General features: G+C 38.6%; 1 protein-coding gene across 3 annotated transcripts in view; it reads left to right on the forward strand.

The window, feature by feature from the left end:
* LOC111239081 (zeta-sarcoglycan-like) overlaps nt 1-18,154 on the forward strand; it is a 31,537-nt gene extending 13,383 nt beyond the window's left edge. For 2 of the 3 annotated variants that reach the window (XM_022768849.1, XM_022768850.1), the window contains 5 exons: nt 4,396-4,483; nt 5,745-5,867; nt 6,763-6,835; nt 16,585-16,708; nt 17,368-18,154. In XM_022768849.1, the coding sequence (XP_022624570.1) occupies nt 4,396-4,483; nt 5,745-5,867; nt 6,763-6,835; nt 16,585-16,708; nt 17,368-17,559 (600 nt within the window). In that variant the 3' untranslated portion in view covers nt 17,560-18,154. The remainder of the gene's footprint in view (nt 1-4,395; nt 4,484-5,744; nt 5,868-6,762; nt 6,836-16,584; nt 16,709-17,367) is intronic. The other variant, XM_022768851.1, reaches the window with a different exon arrangement.
* The last annotated feature ends 615 nt before the right edge of the window (nt 18,155-18,769 follow it).

An 18,769-nucleotide genomic window follows, 5' to 3' on the forward strand; every position in this document is an offset into this window, starting at 1 on the left:
AAACTTAGGTGAGCATCATATAGATAAAAGATAAAAGATTTTATTTCATCAAACAACAAACAATAAGCAAATCTGACCATGAATCCACTGTCATTTCTCAGTAGTTAACAGTTTGATCCTCGATGCTATGGACACATTCTGGTTGGTATTATGAGTTAATACTCAGCCCTAATCATTATAGACTACATAATGATATTGCCAAATTACTGTTATTAATATCATAATACTGTTTCAAACAATATTGCCAAGCCCTATCACTTACTATACAGACGATGGACCACATTATGTAATGATGTCACAATATTTCCCACATTGTGGTGGTAAAGTGTAGAGTTGATTTTAACCACTTTCCAGTTTATTTCATTAGAGCCTCTTTGTTTCTTTCACATGTGATATTATGGGTAATGTGTGAAGTGTAAATTGGAGTGCAGACCCTCAACATTATGATTGTTTTAATGTGTGAGACTAATGTTGGCCTCTTTTTCCTGCAGCTTTTAGTTAATACCTGTGCTAAGCTGTCTGTCAGAGCTGACAGGCAGATGGGTGAAATATTCTGTACATTATTTTTTTTCTCACCCTAAGGGCTTCCCCTATGCACATCTATCTATCCATCTTTCTGTCTATCCATCCGTCCACCTGTCGGCTTTTAGAGACAGCTCAGCGCAGGCACATTTGAATTGTTATGGCAAAAAGAGGTTGAATTGGGGAACATGAAAAAGAGTCCACAGCATAACCTTAATATCAAATGTTTGGAAATTTCAATAATGATTGCGACACAACAGTTCCTATTACACGATACTATAATGTCAGGCACGTGAGATCAGTTTGACATTTGAAATTTCACCCAACTCAAAGCTACAAAGCGACTGCAATTTCAGGCTTTTTGAAATCTCTGTCACACTCAAAATTCCACCTGCCAACAGAACATTGCGTTCATAATTTAGTGATAGTTAGTGACACCAAACGATTGAGCAGGCATTTCTTACTCCTTCCACTTTTGTCATACAAAAATATCAAAGTCAACAACCTATTTGTCGCATGTTGTCTGTGATCAGTTAGTGTGGCTTTCAGCCATTGGGAGAACATTTTGGTTGCTGGTGATGGTGTAATGGCTGCTTTTTGGTTAAAATTGTTGAATCGTTAGCTTTAGACCCTCTAGAGTGACTTTACTACACTGTTCAATTTTCTTTTTTTTCTTACTTCCTGAAGCTTTCCAGTTTTCAAATTTTGATTGTCAGAGAAAAGTTTTATCTTGGTACTTTTGCAGCTTTTTGACAAAAACATGCAGACTCTGCTACTGTTTTGGTGAGAAACTTCCTAATCTGTATACATTTCTCCACAAAAGTCATATCATGTTATTGAGCTAATGTGGTGTCTAGATTTGTGTTCACTCACTTGAAAAGGACACAACGGAGATGAGTTTTGGAATTGGTGCTGTGTCTCTGAATAGCTCCTCTTTTTCACATTCATTAGGGTAATACTGTGCTGTCATTCAAGGACAACAGAGGTCAAAATAGATTTGAGTGGTGACATATTTTTAGCAGAATGGTCAGTCCACTCAGATTTGTTGCTTTTAGTGTTGTAGTGAATTTAAATCATGGGCAGTTGAGACGCAGATATTTTATTTATATTAAGATCTACATGAGCAGATTTCACTTATTAGTTCCTCGTGTCTGCTTGAATGTACTCGGAGAAAATAAAAAAATCAGGTGCTTGAGTGTTTAGCCTGCAGCCACGGCCTTTGATTCACTTGCACACGCTTAAAGCCCACTGATGCAAAGAGTAAGTGGACATAAAGAGGCAGGGCCAGGGATGTACAGTATAGATGGTTTCTGCACATCTAGGTCTCCATTGGTACATCCGAATAATTCGGCCTGACTTTTTTTTGGCTGTCTCCAGCTGCAACTTCTACTAATATTGCTGACGACACTGCAGAAGTCAAAATGTACAAGTGCACTGCCTCCAGCTATGTGATTAGTTAGTCTGTTGTTGTGTTTAAAAAAAATATATATATATAAAAGCCTGCCTAAATAGTCATTGTTATGTATGTATTCACATGCAACTGTCTTCCTCAGTCTGAAAACAGTGTGGTATGAAGCAGCAACACAGTGCCCAGATACAGTTAATCAAATCTCTGCTGTTCAGACTGTTGGCTCTCGTTGTCGTCTCCGGGGACCCTGACTGATCTATAAATAGCATCAGATGCAGGTGTATCTTTATTGGAGTGAAACTTCTCCCTCACTAAGTCTCACCTACTTGCACTGGATAAGCATGACAGAGTCGATTGTAAGCAGCAATTCTGCCGTCCAAGTCTGCAGATGAGGGCTGAAACCATCCACTTGTCTAACTCTCACTATTTCAAATCAAAGCTTTTTGGAGCAAACTGCAGCAGCAGCAGCAGCAGCAGCAGCAGTGCCTTAAAGATCTGAACATCCTTCAAACCGAGTTTGCAAGAACCAATTTAATTTGGCCAATCCGTATTAGACTGAAATACAGGGGTCACTTTTAATATGAAAAATATTAAATATGCCTGCAAACATGTTCCCAAACAGCCTGTACCCTGCATTGCAAAGAGCCTGCCTGCAAGATTTGATGTTTGAATGAGGAAATTAAGACATAATAAGCGTACCTTTTCAACTTTTTTTTTTTTTTCCTTACATTTACTTGTTCAGCTCAGAATGCAAATTAGCTCCTGGCACAACAGTCAAATATAATTAAAATTTAAATATATTTATGCAAATATTTGGTTAGGATTACGGCTGTGCTCTTGATCTGTGCTTTAAAGGTCTGAATTTATTTACACTGGCTCACTCAGAGAAAGACAGTAGCATCATATGATGTTGCTTTGTTTTTAAACTGTTTCATCGAAGCAGTGTGCTGTGCTTTTGCTTTTCAGTTGTGATGTTATTCATTGTATGCGGGAAAGCATCCTTTGCCTTAGCAGCAGCAGCAATGGTAATTTTTCAGTCTGATGGGGCCCAGTGCACCTACACCAACAAGCTCCATTTATGTGCATTCACTCTGATCTGCACTTGACCTTCCTCAACAGGCGCAGCGACTAAAAAGCCTTTTATGTGATCCCAAAGAAGTGTTGAAGAGAACAACAGCAATGGTCCCTCAGGAAACAGTTTAAGACCTATAAACTCTTAAAAGGGATACTTCAAATCAAGAACTCAAATTTCTTCACGATGCCAAGCTTCTTGGAGAACTTGTGTTCATGATGCGCATTTATATTGGGGAGGAGCAAGCAGGGAATGAAAATGAACCGAATGACCTCTGCGAAGTTACACACTGCGCAAACTTGAGATAATCTGCTACAATTTGATGCGTCTTTAGTAGAAAGTAGGAAGTTAATCAAACCTATTACACTGCATCACAGCATAGTTATTAGCTCAATGTCAAACTATAACTAAATGCTTAAATGTGTCACTTTTATCTACAAATACAGTAATACAACATTAGAAAAAAGAACATAAAAGGAGGTCGGGAATTCAAATCAACAACTTTTTGTGCTGTCAGTGGATTTTCACATTACATAAGTCATCTACGATGCAATATCAAGGTATCTGAAGAGGAAAAGACTTCATAAAATGACCAGTAACTTCTCAGGACAAAGAAATTGGTCCGATTTTTAATTTATTCTTTGTGTCATGAGCAGTTTTCACTTTTACAAAGAATTATAAACAACTGAGGTAAAACAGGTGGATGGAGTCAAATCCTTTTCAGCATGCACACAGCAACACACACGTGTGCCATCATTCAAATGTCAAACAGCCATAAACTTGCAAAATACCTGTCACTGATGGGAAATGCACTTCAGCTAAACCACCCTGCCACCCCCTTCCTCTTCAAACTCGACCTATACTTCATCACTCAGTGTGGTTTAATTAAGTTGTTTATATCAAGGAAAGACTCACTTGGAAATGCTTTTTTTGACAGTACAGTACAACTTATCGTAGATTGGCATTGGCAATTCTTGTATCGAACACCTTCCTCTTTGTTTACATTGGTATAACAATTTAAACTCACCAAATCAGTTGTTAAGCTTTGTGAATGGAATAACTTTGCTAAAAAGAAATTCAGTAGTGAAGAAAAATGAGCCGTCAGATGAACAAACTGTGAGGTCAGCCAAACGCATCCCAAAGGCCAATGGTGAATTGTTGTAAACATCCACCACAGTTTACAGATCAGCTTCCTGGACTCTTTTCAGTTTTTAACTCGCATACATAAAAAAATATTACTTATCGAAACTGGTATCATGATGAAAAAAAAAACAAGTAGGAGAACGAATTAAGCCAAGATTCTGCTGCCTACTATTTAAGTGAAGATTTAAGACATATTTTTTTCCTTCTCTTTCTTCCTCTCTCTGTCTCTCTCCGTTTATGCTTCCTCTAGGACAGCTTGTTGGTCTTGCGATCAGAAAAGAATGTGACGCTGAACGCCAGAAACAACCAAGGCCAGCTGACCGGCCAGCTCACAGTGGGTGAGTCTCTAGTTCTTACTACACATCCACACTGGAAGCAATTTCACCTGAAACACTAAATCACGCACATGTTTGGGAAAAACCTGCTGTGACATCACTGTCAGGGGGTGTGGCCTGGAGGTAGTTAAAAACCTTGAGCAACAGTTTGGTGCCCCAGTGTCATTTGGAAGACAGATTTATTTACAGCTATGACTAGCTCTCTTTTTGTATGTACAACTTATTAAAAAGTGATCTTAGATCAGTCTGGCTCTGGCTGTAAATTACCCAATCAATCCTATTAATTAATGACTTTAATCAACATTAGCACAACAATTCATCTCTTAATTGTCTTTAATTGTCTTCACGCCTGTAAAAGACTGTAGTCTTTACCAGACACTAACCTTTGATGCACTTACTGAAAGGGCAATGGATTCTTCTTATTATCATCAAGTTCAACCATCAGTCAGTCCAAATTACCAAAGTCATTTACATGATTAATGACCACTGGAAAGCAAATGACCTCCTTATTAACATTAATAGCTATTGATCTTAGCCAACATAAGTTGAGAGTTGATGCTGATTTGACAAGACTGGTGATATGACACTTTTTGGTCACGCTTGACCTTCCTCCAAAAATTAGCGCCTGCTTTTGTAGAAAGTGCATTTTTGTCTGAAATGAGATGAAACTTGGCGAGAATAATTAAATTCCCCAGCCGTCGCAGTCTGTGGATTAATGGTAGAGAGAGGAAGAGGAGGGAGCGAGAGAGGGAGACGTTAAAAGTTTCTGCATGCACATGTGGAAAAGCACCAAAGTCTGGAGAATAGGAATTAATATATTTCACCAGTGGAACAGATTACTGATTTGTCTCCACTTATTGTAAAAGCATGGCTGATCCAGCTTTGTTGAGTGCCTTTCATTTACAGAGCAAACACTTGACAAAGTATTGCAGATTTCTAATAGCCTTACATTCCCAAACATAGTTTCCTAAAGCTGATTTGCGAGGCCAGAAGAACAAAAGGCAACCTTTACTTGACAGCACCATTTACAAAGAGAACATTTATGTTGGAAATGCAGACTAATAAAACATTTTAGGTGGAAAATCTGTCTCTAATTGTTAATTATCAAACTAAAGTACAGGTGTGTTCATCAAATATTGAACAATGCAGCAGACCTAAATTAAAACAAAAAGGTAGAATTCTTATCATCTCACTTAAATGCTGTCAACAGTGTTTATAGTACCTTTTTTATTCCACAACCGGTACATCGATCTCATCTCTGCAGGACCTGAGGCTGTGGAGGCCCAGTGTCAGAGGCTGGAGGTGAGGAGTAGAGACGGAGGGAGACTGCTCTTCACTGCAGATGAGGAGGAAGTTGTCATGACAACAGAAAAGTTCACTGTCACAGGTAAAATGTCCTGTTCTCTCAACTTGTAATGTTTTGATAGATCAGAAATATAAAACTGTTAGAAATGGATTAAGAATAATTGTTTGAACTGGGTATTGTATACCCTCCTGGTACCTCTACTCTACTAGTCTGAGTTTTTGGACCAAAACTTAAAGAAGATTTTCACACCTAACTTTTTTGGTTCAGTTCAAACTATCTCTGGTGTGTTTGCCCACTTGGTTACCTTTGTTTAGGACAGTGTGAAATCTGTCACATCTGCTAAACTGTTAAACTGCACAGTTTCTCTGATTTATCACAGAGTAGAAAGAAGTTAAAACAAAGGTGGGCTGAGCTTGTTGCACAGTAACAACCCCATCATGATACCAATGTTCACAACGAGGTGTCTTATACTGTGGTATTATGGGCACGGTGGCTAATGTTCATTATTGAGGCATTTATATTTAAGTTATAGCATTCATAGTTAAAGATGGTGTTGCTTGGACTACATTACACGGCCCTTCCTATTCTTTTACATGAGGAGGGCAGAGGAATATAACTAACACTACTATGACCTCAATGCAAAGACTAGTTTAATTAACATCACAGGCATAATAAAAGTAGACCTTATGGCAGAACAGTTGTACTGGATCACATTAGACAGTTCAAGTGTACCTTATAAAGTGGCCACTGAGGATCAGAAGATCACTTGGAACCGAGACCGTCTGAATAAAAGAGTGTCCCGGTCTGTACTAGGGTTTGATTGACAGCTTTTAAACCAGCTTAAACAAACCAATTCAAACAGGTTAGGTGTTAAATCACACGAAAGCCTGTTTTGATACTATTTGCTATGGACATCTTCATGGTTTGTTAGCCAGCTGTAATTTCTGTGAATTATAAAAGCACATTTTATCGACAGGCTCTGAAGGCGCTGTGTTTGGGCATTCAGTAGAAACTCCCCTGATCCAGGCGAGGGCTTCTGAAGACCTGAAGTAAGCTCATATTAATTGACTTTACAGAAATTCATTAAAGCTTAATGTCACATGTTCATATCCTGTTCAATTAAAATGAAGATCTTTAAATAATGATGATAAATGTTCCATGACATTTCAAAGTCGAATCTCCACTGAAATGTTAAAAAAAAAAAAAAAAAAAAAAAACGTGGCAGGAACCATTATTCACCAGTATCATTATTCTCAAGCACCCTCTTGTAAACTCAAGCATCTACCGGTTGGCTTGTTATCACACACATTTAAAGCTAGATTTGACCATTATATTAATTTCACAGCTGAGGGGTGAGGTAATTTGTTAGTTATTGTCTATAGCAGTCAGAAATTGATTATAGCATCGAAAGAGCATGGAGAAAGTGGGCAAGGTTGAGATGCATTAGACTCATACACTCCCATGCATGAGATCCCCACTGAACTCCGCCTGAGGCTCTGGGCCCGGTGTCGGTCCATTAACGAGCTGTAACGAGTGCGGTTTGTTGTCCACCTTACTGGTCCTGAAGGGAGGGCTGGGATCAAAGTTGGCAGAAAAAGCAGTGTTCTGGCAGCTAATTCTTCCAGAGTGAGAGGAATACTGATGAGGTTCACTTTAAAGCGCACACACAGACATACACACACACACAGGCTCAGCTCAGGGGTGACCATCTGCAATGTGTTCAAAATCTTAACGAGAGGCAATCGAACAGGAGACATTTGAGACACAAAAACAGCAACTTGCCTTTCCGGTTTCAGATTTTCTCCTGTTTAAATGCATCTGATCAAAGATTTCAACATTATCAAAGTTGGATTCTGTTTGTGTGGTTCAATTGAAAAACATAATCCATCGTCATAAATCTATCATTTCTGCAGGCAGTTCTCAAAATGACTACCTTCCTTCACAAATGAATGACTGAAATTGTCATTGTCTACAAGAAAATATAGATTAATAATGACAAGAATTAAAGCCTAAGAGTATTCCTGTTTATTAGGTTACTAAACTGTGTAGACTAATTGGGCTGTGGGCAAAGACATCATCATTGCAGTGTCATCTTGGGAGATTGGTAGTATTTTGAAAAATAGTAATGCCAAAGCTGTTAAAACAACCATTATATGTAACCTAGATTTCTTAAAAACAAGACTTGGTCAAAACCTAGTATATGGCTTGACTGTGTTGTAGGCTATTTGCATTCTGCCCAGTGTCAGCCGGCTTCAGTCCTTTAAGTGTTTGCTTCTCTCCTACTCTCTGTGCTCACATATACCGTGTTTTAATACAGCTGAATTCCCAATAAAGCTGTTCTCATTTACATGTTATTTTGTTCCTGTTGTCAAGACAAAGGAGCAAGTATGAAACAGTGACTGAACAGTGGCCCATTAAGACTACATGTAAACTGCCAAGCCATTTCCATGCTGCTGCTAAAATCCTGATTTTATAACCACGACGTCATCTGACAAAAATCACCATACAAGAGTTAAAGACAGGGTCTGTGCTGTGGTTTCAGCTATTATATATATATATATATATATATATATATAATGTATAATAATGTATATAAAAAGATCACACAGAGAAATTTAGTAGCTCATTCACATCAGCCGCCGTATAGTTAGCATAGTTTTACTTTTAGTTCTTTAAATGTGTCTGATTTTTATAAAATAGGTTTTTCGTTGGAGGGCAATAAATCATTGGAAGTATGTTGATATATAATTATTAGCTTGCAAAGAAAGTAAAGCAGGCTAGGGCTTAAATACTACACATATATCCAGTAGAACAAGAGTAGTACCGTTGATGTTCATTTTTCTCCCAAAGGTTTTGTGAAAACTAATTTCAAACTAGTGTTTTGAGACAGGTTACCTTCATTTGAGGGGGCTGTGGCAGGCTTTTCACTCCACCGCTCAGTATGACCGGTCAGAACAGCTACAAACACTTCCGCCTTCATACAAGGTTTGGTTTTTTTTTTTTTTTTTTTTTTTTTTTTTTTTTTTTTTCTTTTCGGCACTGACCTGGACTTTAGACTATGCCACCACGCTAATGGTGACATTGCTAGAGAACACAATACACAACTCCTCCAGCAGAAGGATTAGTCTTTACTGCTATTTAACTTGACACCCACTCACCATAATGGACCAAAAGAGAAGCACTGGTTCCTCTAATGGTACCAAAGCAGGCACGTTTTCTTTAAACAGCCACACAGTGAATTATGAGCCAGAATCGCCTGTTGATTTATTACACGTATGTAAATCTAATTTATCATCAGATATGATGACATCATCCTGTATAATTAAGGACAGTATCGGAAATGATTGACTCAGAGAAATAAAAATTCTTAGACACTCACACGCCCATTTTATCACAAACGTACTGTGGCATTATTTTTTTCTTCTCCACTTTACTATATCACTGCCAACACAGTAAAGCAAAAAAAATGTAGGTTTTTCTAAAAGTGCAACATTTGTGTGAAAAGTGGCATATGAATCTCTTTTGGATTGCCTCTGGGACTTTTCATCCATAGTAATGAATTTCTCCCCTCTCTCCACCTCCCTGAAAGTGTGACAAGTTAAACCCTCTTTGCAAACCACTCACCACCTGTCAGTAAACCTCTCTGGATGATAAAGATACAGCTTGGCTCGCTTCCATGTTGCTCTTCTTTTGCTCTGTAAAGCAAGATCACTCTCCTTGTGATGTGTTTTATTTTTCTGCGAGCCAATGGTAATCTGGGAGAAAAACAGAGCAGAGACAAAATCAAAGAAACCCACCTGAGATCCTCCTGCTTTTTGAAGCACCTGTTCTCCTCTCTGAGGGCTTTATCTGTGTACATTCGCACTCAAGTTTGTCTTCATTTGTTATCGTTGTGCTGCTTCTGAATAATTGAATATACTGAGTATAATAAATCCACTGGCGTTTAATTACATTTTGCATGATTTACAAAAGTTGTGAATTTCATCATTAAGTCTACTGGACTTTATCAGTGTTTGTGTTGTTGGGTGGATGGGTTTGCTATTTATTTGGGTTTGAAAAATTAGATTTGTTTCATTTGTTTCAGATTTATTCCAGAATAATATAATAATAATAATAATAATAATAATAATACAATAATCATTTTCTTATATTTAGATTTCTGCAAAAATCTTTCGGAGATTATACATTTATCTTTGTTTTCTTCTAGTAGATGTAAACATGGTGTACTATAAGTATACAGAACCAATATTTAGCTATTATTATGTGAATGATTGTGCAAACACTCTCACTATGATGTTAACTTTTTTCTGAACTTTTGTCCACAATTGGTGAAAAGGACATGAGAGCAGATGAACTTAACTGGTAGCTCACCTGGTTAAACAGGCGTACCATGTGTCAAGACTGAGTCCAAGCCTGGGCCCTTTGCTGTATGTCATCTCTTCCTCTCTCTCGCCTGCCCCTCACCTTTCCTGTCATTCTCTCTACTGTCACTATCAATAAAGGAAAAATGGCCAAAAATAAAACTTAGGAAAAGGGGGGGGGCCTTTACTCATCCAACATGAGGGAATTTACGCAGGTGTCGCCGCAGCACAGGAAGGGATACATAGTACAATGCATGAACAACAAAATAAAAGGTATAAGGTATATATAAACAATTTTTATACACCAAAATAAAATAGCTTTTCAAGTGGATTGAGACAAAAATGCTCACAAAGTGGGGAAAGTTGCAATTAAAAATTAAATAGAAAGTTTGCCCTTGACCAAAAAGAGAATGAAGTCAAGTTGTGTGGCAGTATGAAATACAGTTATTGCTCTTATAGCAGTAAAAACAAAAGGTTGTGGAGTCTGGGGCTGCAACTAATTATAATTATTACCTTCAGGTGTCTAACCAGCAGTTTAAAACCTACAAGTATTTAATATACAATGATTTCTTTTTTCACAATAAAAGCAGCAGATCTTCTTCATGGCAATGGTTGGCACTTTTGTTTGAAAAATATTAATCAATCATCAAAATTGTTTGTAATTAATTTTCTGTCAATCAACTAATCAATTAATCGACTCAACATTTAGGCTTTGGTGAAGTAAGTGGAAGGTCAACAGTGCAATTGCATGATTGATTTACAGTCCATTACTTTTGGTCCTCTGTGACTGACAGTTTCCTATTTCACTGTATTTTTTTTTACTCCCTCAGTCCGTCATCTTTGTCATCTGTATACCCAAAAAAACTAGGAAACAGGTTTGTCCATGATGACTTGTGAATAAATGCACCTGCACCTATGCTGAGGACCTGTCAGGAATAGAGACCTTGATATTGAGTTCTCTAAAACAAGGGGAGAGCTGTTATAAAGTGGATATGGTCCTGCAGGAGAGATGTGTCAGTTTGTCATGTCCTGCTCTCAGCTCCCAGCTTCATTACCTTTAGTCATAGCTGTTGTCAGGCTCTGATCAGCTCCTTCACCTCACCGTCACCTCTGCAGTTCAGTTTCACTCTCAAAGTGACTGGTGCTGAGTTTGAGGACAGAAGTGGAGCTAGTTATTTACAGAAAATGCGGGCCTATATATGAAAATATTTGTGTTAATCACATAATCGGATCATTTTGTATCTTATTTTGGAAGCTGCTCCGATTACTGATGCACATTTTTATTCCTGGTGTCTCAAACCCATCAGAAGCCGTAGGATGATATTCCTCTCGGTGAAGCTGGTTTGCAATACGGAATCTTTACATCATTTTACTGTGATACTTCTGTCATGTAGTTTGTTCACGTTCAGAGGGAAATGTCTATTCTCTTGACATCTGCTCAGGAAAGATAGTAGATGGGCGTCTGATCAATACAACAAAAAGTCTCCATGTCTCAACAGTGTCAAGAACCGACTTTTTCAATTTTTTGCAGACTGTAAATAAAACTGCTGCTCTAAAGGCACCTGGGAATCTGTCGTAAGACAAGTCTGATGTTAAAGGCAGACCCAGACCAGACAGGATTTGAAGGCTTTCTGGTTTCTTACAGGGCAGATGTCACATGGTACATTTCCAGGCACAGCATCAGAGAGCAGGGAAACAGCTTTTCATTTTATTTTCTGTGCAACTTTCTGCTGCTTGAGCTCTCCTCCTCCTTCAGGTTTAAAGTCTATTTGCAGAGCGGCCAGCCGCGTACTGCTCTCTAGTTGATCCGAGCAGCTTTCAGGACGGTCTCAGCAGTAGCTGTGTCCACACAAGAGTGACAGGTTCATTAAGAAGATAAAGGCAGAGGAGAACAACTCTTCTTGCTCCCACTTAGCTCTGGTCCGACTTTCCTACCACCAGATTGGTGGGATTGAGATGTAGTGCCTCAGTCATGTATTTTTTTCTAGTCTTTACTGCAGTAGAGACATATGGCATTTCTTTGTTGTTACATATTTGGTCATTAGGGAAATGTTTGGACAGCAGACAATAAAAGATACAGATATATAATGATGATTGGTTTGTTTGAGAGGGAGGTCATACTCACTCCTCCAACTGCAAGTTTATAAATAAACATCTATCATTGCTTTGCGAGGTTCAGGCTCTGTTGAAACTCTCTTCGGAAAAGTGACCAGAAAGATTATTGGTGTTAAAGTTCTTGATCTATATCACATTTTCTGTCTAGTCTGAGCTTCTCTTGTCTGGAAGGAGATTTAGAGATTATCAAGCGAGAAACGATTTTATCTCTCATGCTATCAAACTGTTAAATGCTCCTGATGAGTCAGCTGATGATGCGCCTCTTGTGTAAAATTGGTGAGGATGATGGAAATGTGGACCATTGATGATTGGGTTAGATGATGTTTGGATGTACTCCAGGTTTGCTCTTACTTGCATGATGGATCAAAGAATTTTAGTTTTTACATATTTTTGTTTATGATTTATGCATTATATTAGGTTTTATGTATCCTATGTTTACGTGAGTGTCTTGTGTTATGTTTGCTATGTTTCACCTGGTTGCAAGGTGAATTTCCCCTCACGGACAATGGATTTTAAGTTGAAGTTCATATCATATTTTTGTACTTATCCTGTCTTCCTCTGCATTGGTCACTGTCATGGTCGTCAGGCTGTCATTTGTCATTTTTTGATTGGTTGCCAAACTTTAACAGGGCAGGTTTGCCTGGCAACAAAACCATATACCAGTACTGCCAGTGTACCTGCCTGTGTTGTGACAGATTGTGCAGTAAATATGTAATAGTGTGTTGTTCACATAGACAATCAAATACCATGAAGTGCATCACAGGCTTGTATTTTCAATTATGATCAGCTGAGAGACACAATTTTACATTTGGATTTACTAGTTTTGAATTTACTGTTTACGACACTAAAGCTTCAGTGCAGTAGGAGACCTTGGTCTAAGTACTAAGCACTAAATCTATTCAATAAGGTTAAGTGTAAGGAGATCAGGTGAAGAAGTGCATAGTAAGTGCTTGTTACGCTGTTAGAGGTGATAGGAGAGGAGGTGCTCGTGGAAGAGATGAGTCTTCAAGAGATTCTTGTAGAGGGAGGGACACTACTGCTCTGATAGCATTTGGTGGCTTGTCTCACCATCTGGTATTTGATTTGCACTTCTAACTCCTTGATGATGTGTGTGAATATGTCTGCAGTTTAACTTACTGTATGTGTGAGACTTGCAAAAGTGAGTCTGTGTACTAGAGTTGTAGGGAATATGAAGTCAATAAAATGTGAGACATGTTGTCGATGGCTTCACTGCTCCCTTTGTGAGAGACTATGTTTTGTGTACATTTGTCTCCTGCTCTGACAAAGGATAAGATAAGTTAAGATAATAAATTGGGTGATTGTGGTGGAATTAAGTGAGGGTTATTTAGATCTGTTTTCATTTGCATCCAGTACCTTCTTGTATTGCAGCAGCGTCTGGTAGTTTTGGAAAGTTTCGTCCACATTGTGTCTTATTTCTTAGAGGCCATAGAGCTATAGAGTGAAAAGTGAAACTAACGCTGACCTATAAAAATAAACTTAACTTTCACCTTTGAAATCCCCTCCACAAACAAAGTAGATATGCTGTATTTAAAACAAACTCATCCTCTGTGACATCAACTTCGGCGATCAGCACATTAGGTCCAGCACAGGTCTTCCCTCCATAGCTCTGCGATACGGTGACCTTTCTGTGGATGTAAAGGGCATTCTGAATGCAGCCAGAAAAGCTGGTCAGATTTTCCAGAGAATGGGAGAGACTGCTGTAAACGGCCTTTATGACTGCAAATACCACACAGGTTATCTCTCACGGGCTTTACATTTTACAGTTTACCGGATGGATGGAGCCAGAAACCCTGAAATATTCAGTGTACCTGAAGCGCCTTGGTTCTTTTTTCTTTCAGGAAATTGATCTGAAGGTTTCTGGACATTGTAACATTTTAAAACAAAAAAAAAAAAAACTTTACTTATTAATTGACTTTGTCTCGAATCAAACCTGTCTAGCTGATTTTTAACGGGTAACTCTAAAGGGTCCCACAGTTTTTTCCTGGAAATTAAGTGATAAACATGTAGATTCTCAGCGTGTTTCCTGAGTCATTTCTTAAAGTTCATGGAAATTATTATTTAATCTGCTTGTTTTAAGGAAAATAGCAATGATGTTGAATTTTTTTTCTACATGGATCAATGGATCTTTCTGCTCAACACTACTAACATAACTCAAAATACTGTCTGATAACATTTTCTATGATTAGGAAATTACATTTCTGTGTGTTCAATACTGTGTTTACTGGTTTTTCTTCATTAATAAACAGAACAGTTCTAAAGACTCAAAACCTGTCTTCTCTTCTTCAGCAATGCAACGCTCAGCAGAAACCTCAGCCCCTCCCCCTCCACAAAAAAAAATCCATAACATTGAACACTTTATGTTAAATTGAAAACCAGCCCAAGGATTTCTTCCCACCACATCTAGAGCTTCTGAAACTCACTCATCCAATGAAACAAAGTACTACTTCATTCATTCCATTTAATACAGTTATTATTGGGTATTGGGAATAAAATGGTGTCATTTAACATGAGGAATATAACTCCTGTGCAGCCATCAATGTATTTCAAATTGTATCTCATTAATAGTAATGGTTACTGGTTTTACCAGTCAGCAGTAAAGTGAAAAGTGATTTCTTACTGTTGTTCGAGCCTCACAAACTAGACCGTAAGCTTTCTGTACATGAAACTGGAAGTAGTTTGAGATGGTTATAAAACCCAAGGGACATTTTTAATTTAATTCATTTAATGCTTTATTTTGGACTCTGTCTCAAACAAGCACTCTTGGAAATGGAGTAGTTTGTCTTCTGGCAGAATTACCCTGTGTGTGTGTGTGTGTGTGTGTGTGTGTGTGTGTGTGTGTGTGTGTGTGTGTGTGTGTGTGTGTGTGTGTGTGTGGTGAGAGATGATAGAACTGTTTTGAATGGAGTGGAAATGTCAGACACATGTCACAAATCACTAACTTCTCATTGCACAGCTCAGTGCAGTGTTTTTTAATGGGTCTTTTAATGACTCATCCATCCAAGCCACAGATAATCAGTGGATACTTGAGAAATAATTACTGAATCATACGAAGCTGAGCAGCACTCGCAACACAGATTCTTGCGGTTCACTAATGGACGGCAAAGCTTCAGGAGAAGAAATGGCAGCTTGTGTTGCTACGGGAGATGGACTGAGAATTTACTTGTTTTAAATTCTATACGATAAATGATCAAACATTGCGAAAATTACAATAAATATACAGATAAAGTTAAAACTCTGAACAGGAAATAAAGACGACAAGGAAATACACATCATTATCGTATTGTACGTTATCTGCTCTTTCTTTGAACTGCTTTCAAGGAGAACAAAGGAAAATGAGCAGTAGATTGGTAAAAATAACAACTGAGCAGACATCTATCTTTATTCCCGCGGGTGTAGGGCACAAACAGTCCCAGGTCAAAGGCACATTTCACAGATCCTCTCCAAACTGTATCTACTGAAAGCTGATTTAAAGTCAAAGAGGCTTTTCAAATGCAGATGAAATTCATTTGCTTTTCTTTTTTTCTCCTCTTATTCCACTAGCGCATAATCCGAAATGTGTGTCACTTTCAGAGGGTATGGAGATTTAAGCGATTTCAAGTCGGCTCCTTAAAGTCTTCCATTTAAAATTCATTGAAAACAGATTTGGGGAAGATGGGGGCAGAAAATCAATTTGAAATGGTTATGAGTTATGAAAACAAATTCCACATTGATTGGCTCTCACACTTATCTTTCCCCGTGTAAACAAATAGTCCACGGGAGGAAAATGCAAATTGCATTAGCCTCAGTGTTGCTGAAGGTCAAAATCAGCTGATACAATTATGGGCTGTTTAGGAGCCATACCGGATTAGAATAATGAGAAGAGCTATTTAAACATGAACAGCAACTTTAATATTCCACAGGTGGTGAAGTCATTGGTAAAACTAACTGCCAAAATACATTTATGCAGCAGAAGTCAAACAGAAATATCAATAAGCTGCTTTGCTTTTTCAAATGTGAGACATTTTGACTCAATTTTAAATGCCTTGTTGCCCTGGGTCTGTTCTGAAACAAATAACATGATTGAATTCCATAAACCTGCCCTAAACCAGTAATTATACAGAGATATTCATAAACTATGAACTGAATAACAATCAATTTAACCTTGAATGCAACTTGTGTCCATCGCTATAAAATCATACTGAAAGGCAACGTTTTAATGATGCAAACATCCTGAAAGTATAAACAGAATAAATCGATGAATTCATGCACTAAATCTCTGAGCTTGCTGCTGATTTATCTTTTTTTTTTTTTTTTTCCCTCAGACTGGAGTCTCCAACACGGACTCTGACCATGGAGGCTCCCAGAGGGGTCGAAGTGAGCGCTGCCAAGGGGCCGCTGAAGGTCAGCAGCCGAAAGGACCTACAGCTGGAGTCAACAGAGGGAGAGGTGAGGTGGATTAACTACATCCTCCGTAATGACCATACAGCTGAAACAACACCTTTTTGAAATTCTTGCAACAAAAACTGAAGGAGGATTTATTGTTGTGTTAGACTGCATCAGTTTAGCTAGACCTAGGTGTGCCTGATAAACTACTCCCTCAGTCTCCTTCCTCGTCATTGAGAAATCATAACAGATTCACTTGTGCGCACATGTGCAAATTAGCACTAAACACAAAGTGCAGCTGAGGCTAATGGGGGTGTTATAAGTTTTGCTGGTATTTGATAAGAAACAGGGGAGTATGGGACAAATTATAATTTTGACCAGATGATGAAAAGTTATTACAATTCAACCTGTGGAGAATATGAATGTCTGAACACATGACAGTCCAGCTAACATTTGGGGATGTATTTCAGTCTAGAGCAAATGTGATGGACCAAATAACTGAGCTCACCACCAGCATGGCTGCAAATGATTTAATAGAGAGGTGGAGTTCCTCCTTCACTGCTCATCCCAACTCACCAGATCAGTGCTGCTGTATTTCAGCATATTTACTGATTGCACCACAGTCAGTTATCAGTTTGAGTTGGTACTCAATCCCCTTGGGGGCATTTCTTGTGATGTTATTTGAATGACTTCCTGCATGTCTCTGATGTTTTTGCTCCCAGATTCTTTTAGATGCCAACACCATACAGCTGGGGAGCCTCCCACTCGGCGTCTACACAGCGTCTCCCAGTCAGGCCTCCCAGGAACAGGCCGTGTACGAGGTGTGTGTCTGCCCCAGCGGCAAGATCTACCTGTCTCCTGCAGAGAGCAGCTCCACCTGCCAGGCCATGAGCAACATCTGCCTCTGGAGCTGACCTGGGAGCAGTGTTCGTGATCGGGGAAACCTCTACCATCTGCTCTGGAGCAGCTGATATCGAGACTCTACGACGGTATATTTGACGGAGAGTGGAACTCAACTGTGCGGAGACAGAGCTGTCTGAGCTGTCTGAGCTGTTTGAGTTCAGATTAGCACAGAGGCATCTAATGATGCCTGATGCCTGCAGTGGTCTACTGGAGGTCAGGACTCACAACTGACCGTGTCTGAGGAGCAGCTTTCCGAAATCAGGAATATCGCATACAAACAAGAACTTTTCCACTACCTTATATTAGAGTCAGAGGACACAACTTTTATTTTTCTACTCTAGGTTTATTGTTGACATGCAGTGACTGTTTTTAGGATTCAGAAAGAATAAGAGAAGACAAAACACAGGTGCCTTCAGCTCTGATAGAAGTCATATTGAACCTGTCTGTGTCTGAAGTTGTGATGGTAGAAAGTGTAGTAAGCACAAATCTGTCATGTTTTTCCCCCAAAAAACACAGATTTTAGATTATTTTGAGTATTCTCAATAGATATTCTAGTTTTTTTCACTGTGTTAGCAGCTGTTTAATTTGAAATTAAACATGTTTTTATGTGGCACACATTGTACATGAAGTTTAACCTTGATAAAGACGAGTGAAACAACATAAACAGCAGTTTTGAATGTTCAGGTTAAAGTTCACAAGACAAGACTCCTCCACTTCAAGGTAAATGTTCTACTTTTTTGATATTTAAATGATATTGATAGTAAAACATGAGAAAATAAGTTGGAAAAACACAATGTCCATTTTAGTAACTGTTCTGGAGCTGTCCATTATCAACAAGATCTTCAGCAGATGGAGTTTGTCCAGTTATTATGGTCTTCTCGTCCATTTTGGTTTGGACGTTGTGCTTTCATTCTTGACCGTGGAAACAATATTACAATGTCCATTTAGTAGCTGTTCTTGAGCTTTTTGATCATATTAACATGGGTGAGAAGTCTTTAAATTGATGAGGCACCTCCATCTACTGATGAAGATGATGATGAAGCTCCAGAACAGCGATTAAATGGACCTTTTTCTTTAACTTCTGCTTTCAAGAATACATTTTTAACACTCCTCATTTGCTAAGTTCAAAGAAAGTGTTCTCATTTAATTGCCTGCTAACTCTTGCACGTCAAACCCCCACTCAGTGTGAGAGCTGTGCTTCTCTCCAAGGCAGCGGCCCAC

Source organism: Seriola dumerili, unplaced genomic scaffold (genome assembly GCF_002260705.1).
Source record: "Seriola dumerili isolate Sdu_G_001 unplaced genomic scaffold, Sdu_1.0 BDQW01001850.1, whole genome shotgun sequence".
NCBI classification, from domain to species: domain Eukaryota; kingdom Metazoa; phylum Chordata; class Actinopteri; order Carangiformes; family Carangidae; genus Seriola; species Seriola dumerili.